This window comes from Mustelus asterias, chromosome 12 (assembly GCF_964213995.1).
Source record: "Mustelus asterias chromosome 12, sMusAst1.hap1.1, whole genome shotgun sequence".
NCBI lineage: Eukaryota > Metazoa > Chordata > Chondrichthyes > Carcharhiniformes > Triakidae > Mustelus > Mustelus asterias.
The window spans coordinates 15,233,856-15,255,742 of NC_135812.1; the positions used below are offsets into that span (position 1 = coordinate 15,233,856).

The following is a 21,887-nucleotide window of genomic DNA, read 5'->3' on the forward strand; positions in this document are numbered from 1 at the left end:
AATACCTTCCCGACATCCCGAGATACAAATGCACTCTGCAAAGTATAGATGCAATTTCCTTTTTGCCTTGTATTCATCAAGTGTGATTGGTCATCTTCATTTTCCCACATTAGGTGGGCACAAAAGATCCCCTGTCATTAATGTGAAGAAGAGCCAGGGAGTTATCCCTGGTGTCCTGGCCAATGTTAACCCTACATCAACATCACACACATTATCTGGTCACATTGCTCTTTCGGGGAGTTTGCTGTGCACAAAGAGGGAATGAATTACTCATTCTGAGAGCTGGTGCAGACGCAATGGCCAGAACGAACCTCCTCCAGTGTTGTAACCATTCTGTGACACTGCATTCATTAGCTGTAAAGCGCTTTGGGATAAATGGCGGTTGTGAAAGGCCCTATATAAATGCAAGTCTTTCTTTAACTTTCCCTGCATTTCCATGGTCAGATCTCCAAAATCTTTTCTTGTCGAAGGCAGCGTCAATGCACTTGAGAGGACACAAATACATTCTGATTGGATCAGGAAAGTAGCATTCCCTCTCCAGTTCAGGCTAGTGTGTTCCAAAGAAAAACCCACACAAAGCCTGTGCATTATTTTGATTAAGGCAAAATACTGCGGATGCTGGAATCTGAAACAAAGACAGAAAATGCTGGAAAATTTCAACACGTCTGACAGCATCTGTGAAGAGAGAATAGAGCCAATGTTTTGAGTTTGGAAGACCTTTTGACGAAGGGTCATCCAGACTCGAAACATTGGCTCTATTCTTTGTCAGACTGACAGACTCGAAATGTTACATAGAAACTAGAAGTAGGAGTAGGCCATTCGGCCCTGCGAGCCTGCTCTGCCATTCATTTTGATCATGGCAGATCATCAAATTCAATATCCTGATCCCCTCTCTTACCCCCATATCCCTTGAGCCCCAAGAGTTATATCTAATTTCTTCTTGAAATCAGACAATGTTTTGGCCTCAACTGCTTTCTGTGGTAGTGCATTCCACAGTTTCACCACCCTCTGGGTGAAGAAATTTCTCCTCACCTCAGTTCTAAAAGGTTTACCCCTTATCCTCAAACTATGACCTCTAGTTCTGGACTCCCTCACCATTGGGAACATTCCTTCTGAATCTACCCTGTCTAATCCTGTTAGAATTTCATAAGTTTCTATGAGATCCCCTCTCGCTCTTCTAAACTCCAATGAATATAATCCTAACCGACTTGGTCTCTCCTCATATGACAGACCTGCCATCCCAGGAATTAGCCTGGCAAACTTTCGCTGCACTGCCCCTGTATCCTTCCTCAGATAAGGACACGTGTCAGATTGAGGAAGGGTCACCCAGACTCGAAACGTTGGCTCTATTCTCTCTCCGCAGATGCTGTCAGACCTGCTGAGATTTTCCAGCAATTTCTATTTCATAATTCAGATGAGACTGAATGGAAAACATGGTGGGGCAGAATGGTGGAAAGGGGAAACAGCAGATCCTCTATTTCCCCACCTCCCAAAAAATAAATAAAATGAGAAAAACTGAGTGGGGGCACTTGCCAAGTGCTTGGGGCATGTTGCAATGGGACATGTTGCAATGGGGCTGACTCAGTGGAATTGATACAGCTTCTGACAGGTGACTGACTGGGCGGTGACCTCTGAGGAGGGGAGACCCGGAAGTAGTTGCCGGTTGACAAGGAGCCGAATCAAGATGGCGCTGCGACCGGGCTCAGGCGGCGGCGGCAATAGCAGCAGCGGCGGTAACGGCAGGTAAGCCGGACAGTGAATCGCTCTCTGTGTGTTTTTATCAGTAATAATAAATTATATCCGATGATGGATTATAATGGTGTCGGCGGGCGGTTCAGCTTCATCACTGAGCCGGTGGCCGCCTGTCTGCCTTTAAGATGCTGGTGATGGGGAAATGGGGGTTAGTCTGGGTCACTGACCAGGACACACACATAGAAATAAATATTTACCCCCTCAGGATGCACTCCATGCAACCAGAAATCTCTGATTTCTATCCATCTGGTCTTCCAATGTACCTTGATTTTGATTCAGCTGTTTTTAAAAAAATAAATAATACTCCCCAGACAATTTTACATTAAACTCCATTCTTTCCCCTCCCTCAGAATGCACTCCATACAGCCAGAAATCTCTGATTTCTATCCATCTGGTCTTCCAATTTACCTTGATTTTGATTCAGCTGCTTTCTAAAAAATAAATAATCCCTCCAAACAATTTTACATTAAACTCCATTCTTTCCCCTCCCTCAGAACGCACTCCATACAACCAGAAAACTTTCATTTCTATCCATCTGGTCTTTTAATTTATCTTAATTTTGATTCAGCTGTTTATTTAAATAAATAATCCCCCCCCAAACAATTTTACATCAAACTTCACATTTCATTCTCTCCCCTCCCTTAGAATGTGCTCTGTGTAACCAGAAAACTCGTCTTTCTATCCATCTGGTCTTCTAATTTACTTTGATTTTGATTCAGCTGCTTTCTTGAAAATAAATAATCTCCCCCAAACAATTTAAAATTAAACTTCATGTTTTGTTTTTTTCCCCGCTCTCAGTATGCGCTCTATATAACTGGAAAGCTCTTATTTCTATCCATCTGGTCTTTTAATTTACCTTGATTTTGAATCAACTCTTTTTAAAAATATGTATTCTTCCTCCCCCCACCTTCTGATAATTTTACATTGAACTTCATGTTTCATTCTTTCCCCTCCCACTTTAATGTTGTGTCTATAACCCTACACCCCGCCCCCCCCCCCCCCCCCCCCCCACGCACATACACACACATACACACAATAAATATTTACCCCCTCCCTTAGAATGCATTCCCAACAAACAGATTACTCTCATTTCTATCCATCTGGTCTTTTAATTTACCTTGATTTTTTTTGATTCAGCTATTTTTTTCTTAAATAAATAATCACCCCCATAAACAATTTTACAATAAACTTCATGTTTCGTTCCTTCCTTTCCCACTTTAATGTGTGTTTATAACCAGACACATGCAAAAGAGGCTGAATAGAAGGAGGTGTAGGATCCCTTCTTTTCAAGCTGCCTGGAGTTCTTCTGCTCCCTGAACTAAACGGGAAGCTGATTCGCCGTACACTGAATAATTGATGTTCCAGAAGCAGCTCGTGCTTCATGTATCTTTCATCCCACCCTATCTCTTTTCATCCGGCATTACTAATTTAGGTGGAAGTTGCTTGCACGAACGCGATCTAACAAAATTTGAGTTGTCCAACCCCATTTATTAAAACGATTGACAGCTATGTGTAGTCTGGCAGTAAAAGTATTCACACGCTCACTTAATATAACTCCAGTGATCTTTGCAATTTGTGGAGTTTGCCAGGAAAAGGGTGAGGGGGATAAACCGGCTTTGAAATTGCTTGATTATCTCCCCAGTGAGTGAATGAGTGTGCGTGTGGATATGATCTATATTTTTAATGTTCAGCAGGTTTGGCAGCATCTACTTTTTAATTTTGTGCATTCCTGGGATGAAAAGAGTGTTTGATTTTGGTGTTGGCTTAATGATCTCTGTCATGTGTTCTCTGTTGCATTTCATTGCACGAGTGGATGCATAAAGAAAGTAACAAAAAAGCCAAGAATTTGTAAGCTGAGATAATTTGGCCATTTTGAGCTGCCAACCATTTTGGGTTGATGCAGTAATGTCAAGATGTTTGGGGCTGTGATCATGCCTTTTAGGAATGCCCACCTCTTTCCAGCAAATGGGAATGCTGAGCTGATATAGTAGATGTCAAAGATGAAAGATTGCCACGGTGGAAGACTTCATTTCTCCTCCTCCTTCCCTGTTCCTCTTTGTCAATATGTTTCCATGTGTAATTGGCTAGACTTTTGATTCAGGTGAATGAATTGTACTAGTTTAATTTTAAAAAGCCTTTGACACCAAGGTTGATGATTTCTGGATTAAAGAAGTTGTTGAACATTTTCTCCATTTCCTCATTGTATTTAACATCCCATGGTTATTTTCCATCGAATCCTGACACTGCCGAAGGAGGCCATTCAGTCCATTGAGTCTGCACAGACTCTCTAAAAGAGCATCTCACTCAGGCCCACCTCACCCGCTCTATTCCTATAACCCCACGCATTTACCATGGCTAATCCACCTAACCCACATATCTTTAGACTGTGGGAGGAAACTGGAGCACCTGGAAGAAGCCCATGTAGACATGGGAAGAATGTGCAAACTCCACACAGACAGTCACCCAAGGCTGGAATCGAACCCAGGTCCCTGGTGCTGAGAGGCAGCAGTGCTAACCACTGTGTCACCCTATGTTTAAGTACATCCACCAAAGCATCTCTAATTTATTATTGACTGTAATGTGAAACTATATGAATCAAAACTATCAGTTTTTATTTGGTTCCCAAAACCAATTATATTGAGCACTGTGGCATATTAAATAAAGTAAGGATTATATGGCATTTTGTGTTAAATTTGTCACATTTAGACTTTACTTGCTGTACTCAGTTTGCAAGGAAACATGTGAGAGCTGTATTGGGTTATTGGAATTTGAGTATTGAAAAATGTCCCTTTATTGGGCTTTCCTAGATTGAAGTGCTGGGATTATTAACGTGCTAGATGAAGAATTGTGGGGAGAACATCCCTCCCACTTATTTACACTGTCCCCCCAGGCTACACAGTGAGAACTGTACTGGGAGTTTTCTTTTTGGTTTCGACCTTTTCAGAGAATGAACAACAACAGCATGGATCTAGTGCAGAACTGACAGTTCTGTTGTATTGCTTTGAGCCATGTAAGGAGCATCTCCAATAGACCTTCATTTAAAATTGAGGCTGAACAAGTAAAAATGCAGAGATCTTCAGAGCAGCCAGAGTTCACTACTGTTGACTTTTAACCCTTTTAAAGAAACATGGAGGGCTAAAAATAATTATTGCATTACGAGGTAGCTGCATTACAATTTGAAGATGTGTGTGGGTGATTTGATCTGTGGAGGAAAGTGAACTGTTTGAGAGTAAGGTCTGCTCATTGATCCTAAGTGTTATTTAAGAACCAGCAAAGACCCACAAAATATGTACAATGAAATTAATCCCTATTATATTAGTACTTTGTTAAATCCCAGTCCATGGCATTCAATTGTTCCCCATGCAATCTTTCTCATGTTATATCCAGTCCCATCCGTACCATCAGCTAAACTAACGACAGAAGTAATTTTTAATCTCTGCTTGAGTTTAATGCTGAGTAATGTCCCTGTGATTACCAAAAAATAACTAAAACAATTGCTTCAGGCTTATTTTGTACATACAATCTTAAATTCTGACTTATGCACCACAGTTCGAGTATCTTTTATCTGAAACCCTTGGGGCTGATTGTGTTTCAGATTTGAGGTAATTGCGGTTTTCAGAAACTGCATGGAGGCCTGGGCTACTTATATTACAATGGCCGAAGAATAGGCTCACTATGGTCTAAGGTAAATAAAATGGCTAGAAAAGCAAGATGAAGATGAATCACTGAATATTAAATACAGGGTACCTGGAATAAGTTTCCACCCGTGACACCATCTATGATTCTGCTGGTAGGAGCGGGTTCGCAGGTGCAGACAAACTAGACTTCCCGCTAAAGGTCGGCTGTGACCAGTAAGGATCATCGGTTTGGGCCGTGTTGGCTCAAGTCAGTGACTTCCCATGTGCTAAAGGTCGGGTACTGTTGGCATGGTCTGTCACAGATCAGAAACTTCCCACACTGAAATTCAATGAGATTTTAAAAAGCGTGGTTTTTGGATGCGTTTGAATTTTGGATTTATGTATAAAGGATACTCGAACATTTTTGATCTGTTGTTGTGAGCTCGTTTTACAGTTGTTGAGAATTGAGGCTGGGTATATTACTATTGTGTATATTGACCTAATTTGTGCAAGACATTTTGACCTTCGTCTCTTGGACAAAAAAGGCAGCAAAATAAACTGGGTGCCATAGTTTGGTCTTATGGTACCGGACTAGCAATCTCAAGATCGAGTTTAAATCCCACCATAGCAAGTTAGTGCCTCACCAATGTTGTCCACATCCTCAAAAACAAATATGAAAAAATAGTGCAGGATGAAAATAACAGTAAGAGTTACTTATATAGAAATCTACAGTTAATTAATGGGGTGAATATTGGAAATACTTGATAAAACTGCTCAGTAGAATATCCCTTGGTATGAAAAAGTATGTTCAAGGCAGCTATTTTATGGCTATTGGCACAAGCTAAAGCTTTACTATGCCGAGCAGATCTCTGATACCTTTATCATCTACATCTTTTGAATACGTTGCAACCTTGAGATTCACATATTAACCTCAGTGTTTCTCCAGAGTTGTAAAATCTTTCCATAAGACTTGTCGAAGTCAGATTTCATGGCTTTTTCTATGACGCTGGAATGATAATTCAGTGATATTGTGACTTCCAGACTTTGCGGTTGATAAAATACCTGCTCTCCTGAACTCTTTCTGGTGAGCCAAACAAAGGGACTGTCACTCTCGGCTTTTCTTTACAACTCTCTCATTAAGATAATGGGCACATGGCTTGTCTGCGTTATTGGTCTTGTCGTTTTTCCCTCCAGCCCTTCAGTTGCTGGTCTTTCTCTTCCCTATTTAGTACTGTTTTATGCTTCAGTGTTGGGTGTGGGAGTTCACTGTATTGTTTGGATGTGTGGGGGAATGGGATGGGTGCTTGCATACACCTGCTTTCTATCTTTTGATTAAGGTAAATTTTATAAATAGTACTGTGATTTGGACAAATTAGTATGAGTTGTCTTGTCTGAAGAGTAGTATGACTACCCTGACAGAATTATAGGCAATGTGATGGTGCATTTTATGAAAACAGTTATTGCTACAAACTACAAAAATGTTGGGGTGGTGATGGGTGGGGAGCCATGAGTAGCACAAATAAAATACTTCAAGTAGGAACCTGCAGCCAATTTGTTCAGTAAGAAGTCTCACTCCACATCATGGCCAATTTGTTCACCATGTTGGCAGTGCACTAGAATTAGCACTTACTGCAAATACAGTACTTAGTGGGACGAGGTGGGGTGAGTTGCGCACCTTCATAGAATCATAGAATCCCTGCAGTGCAGAAGGAGGCCATTTGGCTCATCGAGCCTGCATGGCGACTATCCCAGCCAGGCTCTATCCCCGAAACCCGCGTATTTATCCTGCCAATCCCCTGACACTATGGGGCAATTTACCATGGCCAATCAACCTAACCCGCACATCTTTGGAGTGGCTTTCTACCTCTAATCCTGAAACTACTAGACCATTTCTTAAGATATGCAGCCACCACAAGTCATAGAAGGCTGGTCTTCATTACCCATTCCTCGCTGTCCTGAGAAGGTGGTGCTGGGTTACCTTCTTACAACTCAGTGGCTCACTGAATTTTAAAAATATTAATTCATGGATTTTTGTGTATGACTTGAAAGTATGCAATGGCACACTAACTTATTGTGGACTAACACAACCTCAGGAGAATTGTTCACTGTCCGCAGTTTGAAGACAGTAAGGAGTCTAACAACACCAGGTTAAAGTCCAACAGGTTTATTTGGTAGCAAAAGCCACTAGCTTTCGGAGCACTGCTCCTTCGTCAGATGGAGTAGAAATCTACTCTCAAACAGGGCACAGAGACACAAAATCAAGTTGCAGAATACTGATTAGAATGCGAATCTTACAGCCAACCAGGTCTTAAAGATACAGACAATGTGAGTGGAGGGAGCATTAAGCACAGGTTAAAGAGATGTGTATTGTCTCCAGACAGGACAGCCAGGGAGATTTTGCAAGTCCAGGAGGCAAGCTGTGGGGGTTACTGATAGTGTGACATAAGGCCAAGATCCCGGTTTAGGCCGTCCTCATGTGTGCGGAACTTGGCTATCAGTTTCTGCTCAGCGACTCTGCGCTGTCGTCTGTCGTGAAGGCCGCCTTGGAGAGCGCTTACCCGAAGATCAGAGATTGAATGCCCGTGACCGCTGAAGTGCTCCCCCACAGGAAGAGAACAGTCTTGCCTGGTGATTGTCGAGCGGAGTTCATTCATCCGTTGTCGTAGCGTCTGCATGGTTTCCCCAATGTACCATGCCTCGGGACATCCTTTCCTGCAGCGTATCAGGTAGACAACGTTGGCCGAGTTGCAAGAGTAGGTACCGTGTACCTGGTAGATGATGTTCTGGAGGAGATACCATCAACATGTCATTGATGAAGACGAACATCTCGCCAAGGCCATCCCCACACCTCCACTTCTTGCCTTCAAACAACCGCACAACCTCAAACAGACCATTGTCCGCAGCAAACTACCCAGCCTTCAGGAGAACAGTGACCACGACACCCCACAACCCTGCCACAGCAATCTCTGCAAGACGTGCCGGATCATCGACACGGATGCCATCATCTCACGTGAGAACACCATCTACCAGATACACGGTACCTACTCTTGCAACTCGGCCAACGTTGTCTACCTGATACGCTGCAGGAAAGGATGTCCCGAGGCATGGTACATTGGGGAAACCATGCAGACGCTATGCAACAGATGAATGAATACCGCTCGACAATCACCAGGCAAGACTGTTCTCTTCCTGTGGGGGAGCACTTCAGCGATCACGGACATTCAACCTCTGATCTTCGGGTAAGCATTCTCCAAGGCGGCCTTCACGACACACGACAGCGCAGAGTCGCTGAGCAGAAACTGATAGCCAAGTTCTGCACACATGAGGACGGCCTAAACTGGGATGTTGGCTTTATGTCACACTATCAGTAACCCCCACAGCTTGCCTCCTGGACTTGCAGAATCTCACTGGCTGTCCTGTCTGGAGACAATACACATCTCTTTAACCTGTGCTTAATGCTCCCTCCACTCACATTGTCTGTATCTTTAAGACCTGGTTGGTTGTAAGATTCGCATTCTAATCAGTATTCTGCAACTTGATTTTGTGTCTCTGTGCCCTGTTTGAGAGTAGATTTCCACTCCATCTGACGAAGGAGCAGCGCTCCGAAAGCTAGTGGCGTTTGCTACCAAATAAACCTGTTGGACTTTAACCTGGTGTTGTTAGACTCCTTACTGTGTTTACCCCAGTCCAACGCCGGCATTTCCACATCATGAGCAGTTTGAAGAATCAGACCTGCTGACTGAGATCACTGATTCTAGGTGGAAAATAACAGTGGCAAAAACACCTAACGTGGTATTGCAACTAAGACTACAGTGTAACACTTGGGACTTCTCAGTACAAAAGCATGTCCCAGAGATAGATGTTTAGTAATAATCAGCCATTAACTACAGTACTGAAAGTCGCATGCACACACAAAACGTCCCGAAGTGTATCAAAGCCAGTGAACTAATTTTGAAGTGTAAAATAGGGAAACACAGCAAGCAATGTGCACACATTAAGGTGTTGTTAACAGTAGTGAGATAAATTACCAAATAGTCTGTTTGAATGAAGTTGTTAGCCTGTGCTGTACTGTTCTATGTTGGGTGGCACAGCGGTTAGCAGTGCTGCCTCTCAGGTGCCAGGGACCCAGATTCGATTCCCAGCTCGGGTCACTGTCTGTATGGAGTTTGCACATTCTCCCCGTGTCTGCGCGTGTTTCCTCCGGGTGCTCCGGTTTCCTCCCACACTCCAAAGATGTGCAGGTTAGGTTGATTGGCCATGCTAAATTGATCCTAGTTTTTGGGGGGGTGGGGGGTGGAATATGTGGGGTTATGGGGATAGGGTGGGATTGTTCTCGGTGCAGACCCGATGGGCCGAATGGCCACCTCCTGTACTGTAGGGATTCTATGTTGAGGGATAATTGTGGGCTTGGACATTGAGATACCTTCCATGTCTCCTGCAATAATTTTTTTTATCTATCTGAGAGGATACACTGAGCCATTGATTTACATTTCATTTGAAAGATAACACCTCCAACAGTGCAGCATCTTGTCAGTACTGCACTAAGGCGAAAGCCAAAATGATGAGCTCAAATCTCTGGAGTAGGGTTTGAACCCAAAGCTTGTGACTTAGAGTTGAAAGTGTTCGCTCTGAACTAGGGCTGACGTATTTACTCTGAAAGCTGCACTGAGTCATGTTGCATGAGTAATCCTATTGATACTTTTTTGTTGCTTACATGTCACTTGCGATACTAAATTCAATGTCTGATTATCCTTAAAAATTTACCTCTAAGACTTCCTGTTGGATTGTCAAGTAATGAGTCACAATGATATTCTGCTGTAGAATAAGTTCCTGCCTTAAGTGGAAAAACCTGCTTCATCGTGTTTGCCACTAATATTTTCTTTCCAGAACCAGTGCTCTCACTCAGTAGGTCTGATTTTTCAAACTGTGTTTAGTTAGTGCAAATGAACATCTATCTATTTTCTTGTTGTAAATCTGCTCACCAAATGTGCTTAAAACCTTCTGTCAGAAACTTTTATATTTGGGGAGTATAAAGTAATAGATGGGGCAGCACGATGGCACCGTGGTTAGCATTGCTGCCCCACAAAGCCAGGGAGTGGGTTTGATTCCAGCCTTGGGTGACTGTCCGTGCGGAGTTTGCACATTCTCCCCGTGTCTGTGTGGGTTTTCTCTGGGTGTTCCAGTTTCCTCCAACCGTCCAAAGATGTGTAGGTTAGGTAGATTAGCCATGATAAGTGCGCGGGGATAGGGCAGAGAGGAGCACTTGGGTGGAATGCTCTTTTGGAGAGCCAGTGCAGACTCGATGGGCCAAATGACCTCTTTCTGCACTACAGGGGTCTGGCCCTGTATTTATTTATAAGATGGAAATATGCAATGCTAAAGCCCTGAATTAATTAATTAACCTTCTGAAGAATCATCAAACTTTTGGTTGTGGGAATATTTTGCTTTGTGCGTCGAGGTTTGACTAAGTTTCTTCTTGCGGTCCCTTTCTCTCCTTCTGTAAGTCCACAAATAATCGGTTGCTGCACAGTGCCATGTTGAGCGAGAGGTGGGGTTGGCTCTCAGTTCCGTGACAGCATTGTGCTACAATTACTTGCGAGGCGATTCATTTAGTAGCCCGTCTTTGTCACATGTTTAATGGGCAGACGGGATTTCCTTGAGGTGCTGCCAACACCTTTTTAATGGTCTGGAACTGATCAGGAACTCGCAACGTGGTGATCTGGTAGAAAGTTTCCTTTGGTAAAACAAAACTTCAGTGAATTCAAAGCTTTGTTACTGACTGCAATACTGTACAGATGCTCAAGACATCTATGCATCACTGCTGTTTTTAGAGATTGCCACAGGTGTTGCATTTTACGGTAGGCTATAATTCTTACTGCTATCTAATAAACTAAAAGATTGAGTTTTGTGTTGTATCAAATACTTGTAACTGAAATCTCCATACAATAACTGATCATCTTTAAAAAAAAAAATGATTTCCAATTTTCCTTTTTGTTGTTTGGAATTTATTCATTATAATTAAGGAAATACTTTTTGGGGTAACATCAAGGAAATATTTTGGTGCGGGGGGGGGGGGGAATATCAAATTTCTACAAACACTGAAAGATAAGTGGGCAAGATTACAGGCTCCATTTTTGAAAGGAGAATACGGAATACCCGGCTCCAAAATGAGCAGACTTCACAGTGACTTTCCAGAATGATAACTTGGCATAGAATCATTGAATGTTGCACCCCGTTCTGGCGATCAAGTCTATTCTGCTGTTTTTCTCCCGCCTCTGAATGTAATTCCACCCTCCTGCTAGCTCCCCATATCCTTTAATATTCCTCTCCTTTCAAACCTATCTCATTCCATTTTTAAAATATTCATGGACTCTGTCACAAACAATTATTGAAATTATTGAATTTCAACCTTTTGTATAAAGATGTTGTTTTCCTCCAATTGGAATATAGGTTTCAAGGACGTCAGCAGTTTAAACTCTCAGTAAAAATCTGTTTTGCTAATTTATTTTCTTTTACTTTGGTTGCAGCTTCATATTCCCAGTATCAGGGGGATTAGTTCCTCCCCAAGGTATGTATGGCAATACTGCAATTCTACCATGCATATCTTGATTATTTTTCTTTGTGTTTTTGCACCATTTGTGATTCATTACATCGATGTATTGACATTAATCTTTAAACACTCATTGTTGTGGCCTGGTTTTGCATGTGTTTCTTTTGCAGAATTGTAGTAAGCAGCAAATGAGTTCTTGAATTGTTGGGTTTAGCATATAAAAGACATGAAATATTTTTAAAAAATGAAATGCATGTAAATGTTCTGAAGAGTACACTCTGAGCATGCCAGATATCCCTGATTTGCCATTTCTGTATTGTTATTTATCCAGCAACTGAAGTAGTCCAGTGCATAGATGCTGTTGGGTGCTTTATTTAATGTGTGGTTATCCTAATGAAGTTATCCTAATTCTTCCCCTCCTACCCTAAAATGGGCAAAGCAGTCAGACCTCTTTTTGTTCTTTCTCTCCTCAATTCCTGTCATCCTGCCCATCCCATCAACCTTGCAAAAAAAGTCTGATTGATTCTCATTGCTACTGGGATGGCTGGTTAATGTCTTGGCGATACCCCAGAAGATGCACTGGTGGACGCTCTGGAAGCCCCATGCAAGGACTGCACGGCAGTTGCCCAGGAAATTTAAACCTTCAGTGGGCAACTACCCAGCGCTGGGAACCATCTGATACTAAGATTTAAATCAGAGACTTTGGATGGTGATGACTCAGCAGAATAGTTATTCAGGAAAAATTAGAAGAATTAAAACCACTTCAAACCCTCCCCACCCCAACGTACCCCCTCCAACTGACCATTCTACCCTCCACTGACACCATCCACCACCCCTGACCTATCCTGCCCACTTACCTTACACACTTATCTTCTCCCTGGCTTCTCAAAGTGGCTGGGACATTTAAGCTTACCTGCTTACAGAAGCTAGTGCTGTAAAGAGGGGGCAAGACTTCCCTTCCCCTGACACTGCTGGCACGCACTGAAGACCTGCTGCACTGCGCTATTCTGACAAGATCCATGTCAGAAGATTGGGTGAGAAATATTGTAGCTTCCAACTAAGGTAAGTAAAAAGGGGCAGAGTGGAAATCTGGTTGCCACTCGGCGAATGTCCTGGCTCAAAGTTTTGTGTGGGCAGATCTAGTTGGTACACGTTTGAGCCTTTTCTCATGCTCACAGCTGGCCACAGTTTCCATACGTGGATTGAATCCCCTTTGAACTGCAATCTAACATTTGTATTCAGAACTCTTCATAGGTTAACATAACCAACCTAATAATTAACTCTGAATTGCAGCAAATTCTTTTCTGTTAAATACATATTCATGGGATCATAGAATCCCTACAGTGCAAAAGGAGGCTATTCGGCCCATCTGCACTGACTCTTACCCAAGCATCTTAGTTGTGGGGGGAGGGAATAACTAGAATCCAAGATAGCAGAATAGTTACCTCTGAACTTCATACCAACTGGGGTGTCTTTAACTCTTAACTTGGGTGGTTCTTTTAACTCTTCTCAACAAGCTCTTAACATCACAGTTACTTAAGCTTTGTATGTGAGGTTATTCATATAGAACCATAATGCCATAATGGGCTGGAGAGAGAAAAGCTCCCGGATAATGCAGATTTATTTTGTTTTGATGTTGAAACTGTCTTTGTGAAGATGGTTTCTATCGATTCGGCTCAGAGCAGATCGACCTTGCTGTAAATTATGAGTCCATGTGATTCGAATTGGTCTCTTCATCAGGATGTTCACCCATAGTCATAGAGGTTTACAGCATGGAAATGGGCCCTTCGGCCCAACTTGTCCATGCTGCCCAGTTTTTACCATTAAGCTCATCTCAATTGCCCACGTTGGGCCCATATCCCTCTATACCCATCTTATCCATGTAACTGTCTAAATACTTTTTAAAAGACATTTCTGTCACCTCCTTATTTCCCAAAGGAGGTCAAGTTTTGCCCCCTCTCTAGTCGGGCCATCCACATACTGAATGAGAAATTCCTCCTGAATACACTCCACAAATTTCTCTCCATCCAAGCCCCTAATGCAGGCTGACCCAGTCAATGTTGGGAAAGTTAAAGTCCCCTACTATTACCAGCCTATTTTTCTTGGAGCTATCTGTAATTTCCTTACATATTTGCTCCTCCATTTCCTGCTGATTAGTTGGGGGCCTCTAGTACAATCCTATCAAAGTGATCTCTCCCTTCTTATTTCTTAGTTCTACCCATAGCGACTCAGTGGGCGAACCCTTGGATATATCCCTTCTCAGTACTGCCGTGATGTTTTCTCTCATCAAAAATGCATCTCACCCTCCTCTCTTACTATCTTTCCTATAGCATCTGTACCGTGGAGCATTGAGCTCCCAACTCTGCCCCTCCCTTAGCCATGGTTCAGTAATAGCTTTAATATCCCAGTCCCATGTACCCATCCATGCCCTGAGTTCATCTGCCTTACCCATCAGACCTCTTGCATTGAAATAAATGCACTTTAATCTAGATTTCCCTTGCTTTCTGCCCTGCTTTCTCATACATCTATCCTGTCATGTTTTGTACACTCTCCCTCTGTTTTATTTCTCTTAACCATACTGGACCCATTCACTAAGTTCCCCACAGTCTCTGTACTGCGGCCCTTTTTGATTTTTGTCTTTGGTTTCTCTTTTCCACTTACAGCCTTTCGTTTCTGTCCCCACAGTATTTCCCTCTGACTTCCTGCATCGGTTCCCATCCCCCTGCCACATTAGCTTAAACTGTCCCTAATAGCAGGGTTTAAACTTCCCTATACCCTTCCCCATGTGGAAAGGTATTTATCACGATAGCTTGGCCATAGAAGGAGGCTACTTTTTTTTTCTACTTTCATGCGATGTGGGCGTCACTGGCAAAGCTGGCATTTGCTGCCCGTCACTAATTGCCCTTGAACTGAACATTTCAGAGGGCAGTTAATTGTCAACCATGTTGGAGTGGGCCTGAAGCCACATGTGGGCCAGACCAGGTAAGGACGGCATATTTCCTTCTCTAAAGAACATTAGTGAACCAGATGGGTTTTTACAACAGTTTCATGGTCACCATTACTGAAACCAGCTTTACATTCCAGATTTATTAATATAATTTAAATTCCATCAGCTGCCTTGGTGGCATTTAAACCCATATCCCCATAACATTAGCCTGGGCCTCTGGATTACCCCTACAGTGACATTTCCACAATGCCAGCATCACCCTCAAAACTTAGCTTGTTATTTCTGTGCATGATCACAGAACGCTCTCTCCTTCTCCTCCCCATTTCCCATATTATTTAAATCCCTTTTAAAAGCTATTCTGCTTTTGTTTCCTTTGCTGCTTCACATGGGCATCTCTGTTGTAAAAATGTTATTTTAATCTCTTCATTTGCTCAGTGATATTAAGAACGCTGATCTCTATTTACTGACTTACCAGACAGTAGAAAGAGTTTTCCCAGTATATCTTACGAAGCCCTGTGCCCTCTTTCCTGGTATCTCCTCTGTGTATATCCTGTTCTCAAGGCCTTGCTATAATTCTTAAAAGTTGAGAACTAAATCAGACACTAAATTCTAATTACAGCCATAGGTTCAGTGTGAAGACCTTTATTAAAAGTACAACTTTGACTAAATTTTGGGTTCCTCTCCGAGCATCTCTTCCTTTGGCTTGGTGTCAGTTGTTATCTTTCTACACTCTTGTGAAGCGCCTAGGAATATTTTCCTACATTAAAGGTGTAAATATATATTCTATTTTAAAGAGTTACCTACATCAAAGCCATATTGCTTTTCTATTCTTTGTTAATGTTTCATTGTTTTTAATGTATTTTTTCTCTCAACCTTTAAAATTTTATCATTTCATATTTCTCTGTGTAAAATTTCAACCAAGTGATTTGTCCAGTTCACGAATGCTATGCCCCTCTGCAGCTTAATAAGCAAATTCTGAAATGCTCCTTTATCCACTTCCAGATCACCTAATTGACATCACTGTTTACAGGCTGCCAGTTCAAACACATCATCAAAGCGTTTATCTTTGTTTTTAACCCTTTAGCTAACCTCTTATCCGTGCCTCCATGTTCCTTTAAATCGTAGCTTAATTCTATAATTCTTCAATGTGTGGAAAATTGTCAATGAATTAAATTCGTAAATCTAGGCCTGCTGAAGATCCCCTGTCAATAGAAATAGACTGTGTTTGAACATGGATATGAAACAAGCGGGAAGGTTACTTTTGAGTTGGACATTTACACTAAATGAGTTTACAAGGGTTGACTGCATGCAGTACGTCACAAATATTGGCTGCCCATGGTTGGTCTAACAATGCTACAGAATAAAGGAAAATTTAGATCTGAGGTCGGTGAGGCACAGTTAGCAAGTGCCAGTTTTGCTATGGATTTATTCTATTTAAAAATCACAGGAAAGCCTGTTTTCATTACACCGTTGTTTTAATATTCTAGATAAAATTGAACAGTCATTGTGGCCGTTCTTGAAACCACCATGGCACAAGGCCTTCTAATTCATTACTTGCTCTTCAGATAGATTGCAATTTGTGGAAATCATGTCCAATGCATCTCCTGAAAGAGATTTGCAATTTCAAGCAGCAAGGAAACTGCAAGAAATACCATTACACCCACTTCCCAATTTATACTGCCCTATAAATATTTATATTTATTCTTATTAACGCCCGCTGCAAAGGCTCACTGACACAATGCCACCGACTGCTGTGTGTGCCTGTAATTGAGATTGATCTCAGCTGTATTGTCTCGAGAATAAAAGGAAATTTAAGAAGATGCTGAATGAACAAAGGAATACATTTGGGTATTAAACTTATGTCTGAGGTAACTACTTCGTTTTATCGGAAATAATAACTCTTTATCTTTAATTCCTATATTGTCGTCAGAACTAAAAGGGTACTTGAAAAAAACTTGTTCCAATAATTATTTACTAACCAGATCCTTTGCCTGTATTGTTTACAGGTGTATTCCAATTCTGCTAGTTTGTGATGGTGCATTTTAAAAAATGTTTTTCCTCCCACTCCTCTCCCTTTTATCCCAGGTGCTCTGTCTTGGTGGGAATGACTCCATTGGTACCAGGTATCCTCTGGCACTTTTCAACGCCAAAGGCCATCCTGAGCTCAGGCGGTGGTTGCCACAGCCTATTTGCAGGGGGGCATCACCGTCAAGAATGGTGCCTGTTGCTGCTGAAAAGCAATCGGCAGCAAGAGCAGTGGGAAAACCACCCAACCCAAGACGCTGAAGCTAATTGGAATGCCCAGTGAGACCAGCTAGATCGGCATGGGGATTGAATCTCAAGATGTTTTGGTCTCTCGACTGCAGTACTACTCCCTGCATGCTTCTATCCAATAGTCTTCTGTAGGACTTCATTTTAATTGTTTTCCCCCTGCTTATGTGCAGAGAAAATCAAAAGTTAGCCTTTTAACAGAATCACTTCTCATTTTGTGGACTTCCCATATCACTGTGCTCTTTTCATGTGAGCTAACATTACAGAAGTGTTTAGGAATAAAGCAGATTGAAGTGTCATTTGGGGGCTTTTCTATCAAGCATTTGTTACCACTGATGCTGTGGAAATCCAATGTAGTCTTAGGCACAGGGTTATCTGACTCGGGTAATAATGAATGAAACCTCAAAGTTATTCATAGCGTACAGCATCAGCAAAGTGTGATAATTGTATATCTCTTTTCCCGGTTACATATTCTGAATTCTTTTTCTATCGGTTTTCTCCCTTTCCCCAAAGATGCTGAATCTTTGAGCACCGTTTCACAGCTGCCAAATCACCTTGCGATTCCTCATCCACGTGGCCATTCTCCACTCTCGTACACAAAATATCAAGTGGACAGGCGTCAGCTATTAATTGATGTTAGCCCTGCCACTTCCGATCCCCCCCTCAGGGATGTTTACACTGGCACTTCCTGCACAATGACCGGATTTAGGAATCCTGGATAATTTTCCTCAGGGAGTCGATTCTAATACCCTTTCCACAGCCCCAGCTGTGATCAGTGAACTCAGAAATATACCTACCATTATTGCATCAGCTGCAATCAGCTCAGCACAAGTGGGATCAGCCGTGTTTCATTTTTGGCCTATATGTTTCAGCTTCTCTGCTTTAATGACTGAGGCACTAGGGGAGTTTAAATGGTGGAAATTCAATCACCTAATAAGGTTGGTTTGTCACATTTATGATCTAGTCTAACTCCGAGCTAACCTTCTCAGCGAAGGTGTTTAAAATTCTCATTCAGCAGAATTGACTTGTTGAATTTTTGCTTATTTGTGAAATTTCTCCCAGTTGTGTGTTCAGCATACTTTGGAAGTATTTTCACCGAATATGTAAGAACATCTTATGTGAAATGAACTCATTTTAAATAGGAGATGTGAGGGATGTATAATGTGACAAGCTATTTATTGTCTACTAATCAATAGTTGATGTTTTGTCAAACTTCCAATGAATTATTTGTCTGTGAGAGTAGCTATCACTGCATGGCTTAACAAATACATCTATCTTTCATTATGTAAATTTTGGGGGATCTGGTGGGCCAGAAGGTAGGAGGTGGGGGGGGGGGGGGGGGGGGGGGGGGGATATTGAATGAGGTCATCCATTTTGTATTTTATCTGCTACTAGAAATTGGCATCAAAGGACACTCCCAAAATACAGACATCTCCAAAGAAATGGTGCTTATTAAAAGTTCCACATTGAATTGTTACAGATGCAAGTTTCACCTTGATCTCCAGGCACTCATTATAAGCGATGATTCGATAAGTCTGTTTACCACTTCAAACACAAGACATTCAGTTTAGTGTGAGTCAGCAGTGGGTGAAGGAAGCTGCTTTTGTGGATTGGGTGAGCTTTTTGCCAAGAATCCATAGTGGGAGAGAAATCGTCATATCCCCGGAGTTGAATGCTGTTGCACATCTAATTCCAAGGATCAAGTGATTTCTCTGCTGTTATGGATGTTGGACAAAAAACTCCCCTTTGGACAAAAGCCTAGAGCAGAGTCAACTCATGATAAGCTGCTATCAGGATCCTCCCGCTCCCTGTCCAGCACTTACAATGTTAGCAGCTGCAGCACAGTGAGAGAGAGGGTCCCTTGACAGCTGCCTGCAAGACATTATTCCCCCTGCCCCACCCCTCCCCGGCCAATGTGACAGATTCCTGGATCACAACGTCCTCAGTGGAGGAGGACGCTGGAATGCCAAAGAACTGGCAAACTCAACAAACAGAAAATGATCATCGCTACAATGCAAAAAGAGACCATTCAGCCCATAGTCTGCACTGACTCTCCGAAAGAGTATCTCTCTATCTCGGTCTCGCGCTCTCTCTGGACACTAAGGGGAAATTTAGCATGGCCAATCCACCTCACCTGCACGTCTTTGGGAGGAAAGCCAAGGGGAGAATGTACATCGCATCCTGCTGGCCAAGTGCTAGAATTATGCACAATCCCAAGTAAGGGTGGACAAAAAGAAGCAACTTTACAGGAGGTAAAGCCAATCACGGATGTTTGGCTTATCTGATTTACTGTATATTCAATGACCATTTTGAAAATAAGGACACCTGTAAAAAAAGAGACATTTGATATAAGTCCCTTTCATGACCCTAATTAACGCATTTCACTTTTCTATCAGGACATGCAGTAGAGAAGATTTATTAATTGTTACAGTTTGAGCCGATGTCACGTACTGGGTGACAAAGCACAGGAATATGTCTGTGCTGAGCTAGTGATGGAAACAAATTTCCACTGTGGGTGGTCCTATTTTGAAGAAGCAATAGGGTTGTCCCAGTCACCAAACAAGAATCAGCACAACAAATATCCCTTTTACATTACCGCTAAAATGAGAAAGAATCATTTGGTTCAATCGTAGAATCCCTGCAGTGCAGAAGGAGGCCATTCAGCCCATCGAGCCTGCACCAACTCTCCGCAAGAGTATTCCACCTACCCCGTAACCCCGCACATTTACCATGGCTAATCCACCCAACCTCACATCTTTGCACACAAGGGGGCAATTTAGCGTGGCCAATTCACCTAACCTGCACATCTTTGGACTGTGGGAAGAAACCGGAGCACCCGGAGGAAACACAAGCAGATGCGGGGAGAACGTATAGACTCCACACACAGGCACCCAAGGGTGGAACTGAACCCGGGTTCCTGTCGCTGTGAGGCAGTAGTGCTAACCACTGTGCCACCACGCTGCCCCTAATCAAACTAAAAGAAGCCCAACATAAGCAACTAAACCTGTCCCTACAGACGATGCATGTTCCCTTGTTAGGGAAATCAGGACATGGACCACGTGGCAGAAAAGAGGCAAGCCACTAGGGTTACCGCCATCATCAGGGAGAGAACATCTGGAAGTGTTCCTGTTCTTGATCGCTCTCCAGAGTTTCTTCCAGGGAACTGTAGATGTTGATTGAGAATGGGAATTTGCTAAACGAGCTACAGTGATCAAAATAATGTATTACAATGTCGAAGTGTACATTGACGCACACTATCAAGACTCGCCCTTGTATGGCCGACACCAGTGGAGCTAAATCTCATCATGCATTGTCATGTTCAGGAGGGGAAGGAAATAATTGAGAGGAAAAGAGCCAGAATTTGTTGATGAAAGTTATCCAAATCCTCAGTAATTATGCTTTGTACTCATTACTACGTCTCTGGTAATTAAGGATTTTACTGGTGACTAAAATCTTAATCAATAATTAAATGAATTATATCATAGATATTCACCAGTTAAATATAGTTTAGTATTACATAGAGTCATTAGATGTCGCCCTCTCTTGGCATGAAGATTTTTTTAAAAATGCTTTTGTTATTGTAAACATTCTCACATCTAAGCGTTTACGTTGTAAAAACATTGTGGGCAGTGAGATCTCAATTTGTATGCCACTAATGTCTATATAGTTTGTGGTACAAACTACAAATATACAACAGACTCAAAAACTAAAGACAATTTTTTTCCTGGCAATGTTTAGCTCGGTTATGGGGCAGTTGGACGGCTGTTTTGAGTCGAGAAGTGTTTCTGGTGGCTTTGGACTAATTGCTGTGTTGCTCTTAGTTTTTGTAAAGCTGATCTGGTGAGTTTAAATGAAGATTTCCATTTCACCATCTGTGTGTCTGTAGGAATGATGTCAATGCAACAACAGCAGCAACAACAGGGATTCCCCATGGTACCTGTGATGCAGCCCAACATGCAAGGCATGATGGGCATGAATTTTGGTTCACAGATGCCTCCTGGAGCAATGTCGATGCAGGTAATTCAGCGATGAAAATCTTTCCTTGTACACAAAATTAACCATCCTTCATCAAATATGGCATTTTGAATAGAGCATTTTTAGCTGCATTTATGTACAAAATCAAGTGTGTTGGAATGCTGGGGACATTGGGTACAATTTCCTTTACAGGTGGAGTTCCCAATCTCAGCTGTGCAAATATGGAGAGGTGCTGAAATACGGCACACATTTTTGCCTCCAAAGAGGGGAAAATCAGAGAGAGAATCAATCTCAAGCAGCAATCGCACAATCTAAAAGGTTGTATGGAAGTCACCTGCTTGACCTCCCCCCACCCACCTCCTCACCCCTGGACAAATAGGGGGAGAAGAAAATATGATTTAAACACATTTTTGCCAATGCTTGTCGTCTCAACCCCCTACTCAAACCAGGGAAGTCACAGTGACATTTTGCAGCTTTAGATTTGTTGATGCAGTTCCACCCCCTGCTGTGCGAGATACTGTTCAAAGTTAGCCTCAGGATAGAGTACTTGAATTTATTTATTTGTCGCATATAATTTAAATGCATTATCAAAATGAAAATGGTACTTGTTAATAGACATTGCAGTTGGAATGTTTATTTAAAGGGTACACTTAGATGTCAATTGATTTCCCACATATTGTACAATGTGTGCTTAATTATTAACAACTCACTCAAGGGAGTATTGGGCTACCATGGTGATGTTTCTATCACAGGCCATATTATGCAGTAATATTGA

General features: G+C 42.2%; 1 protein-coding gene across 9 annotated transcripts in view; it reads left to right on the forward strand.

Moving 5' to 3' along the window:
* Window positions 1–1,643: 1,643 nt before the first annotated feature.
* synrg (synergin, gamma) overlaps window positions 1,644–21,887 on the forward strand; it is a 119,175-nt gene continuing 98,931 nt past the window's right edge. For 8 of the 9 annotated variants that reach the window (XM_078224822.1, XM_078224824.1, XM_078224828.1 and 5 more), the window contains exons 1-3: window positions 1,644–1,743; window positions 11,897–11,937; window positions 21,024–21,154. In XM_078224822.1, coding sequence (XP_078080948.1) covers window positions 1,685–1,743; window positions 11,897–11,937; window positions 21,024–21,154 — 231 coding nt within the window. In that variant the 5' untranslated portion in view covers window positions 1,644–1,684. Of the gene's footprint in view, window positions 1,744–11,896; window positions 11,938–17,115; window positions 17,218–21,023; window positions 21,155–21,887 lie in introns of those variants that run through there. The other variant, XM_078224825.1, reaches the window with a different exon arrangement.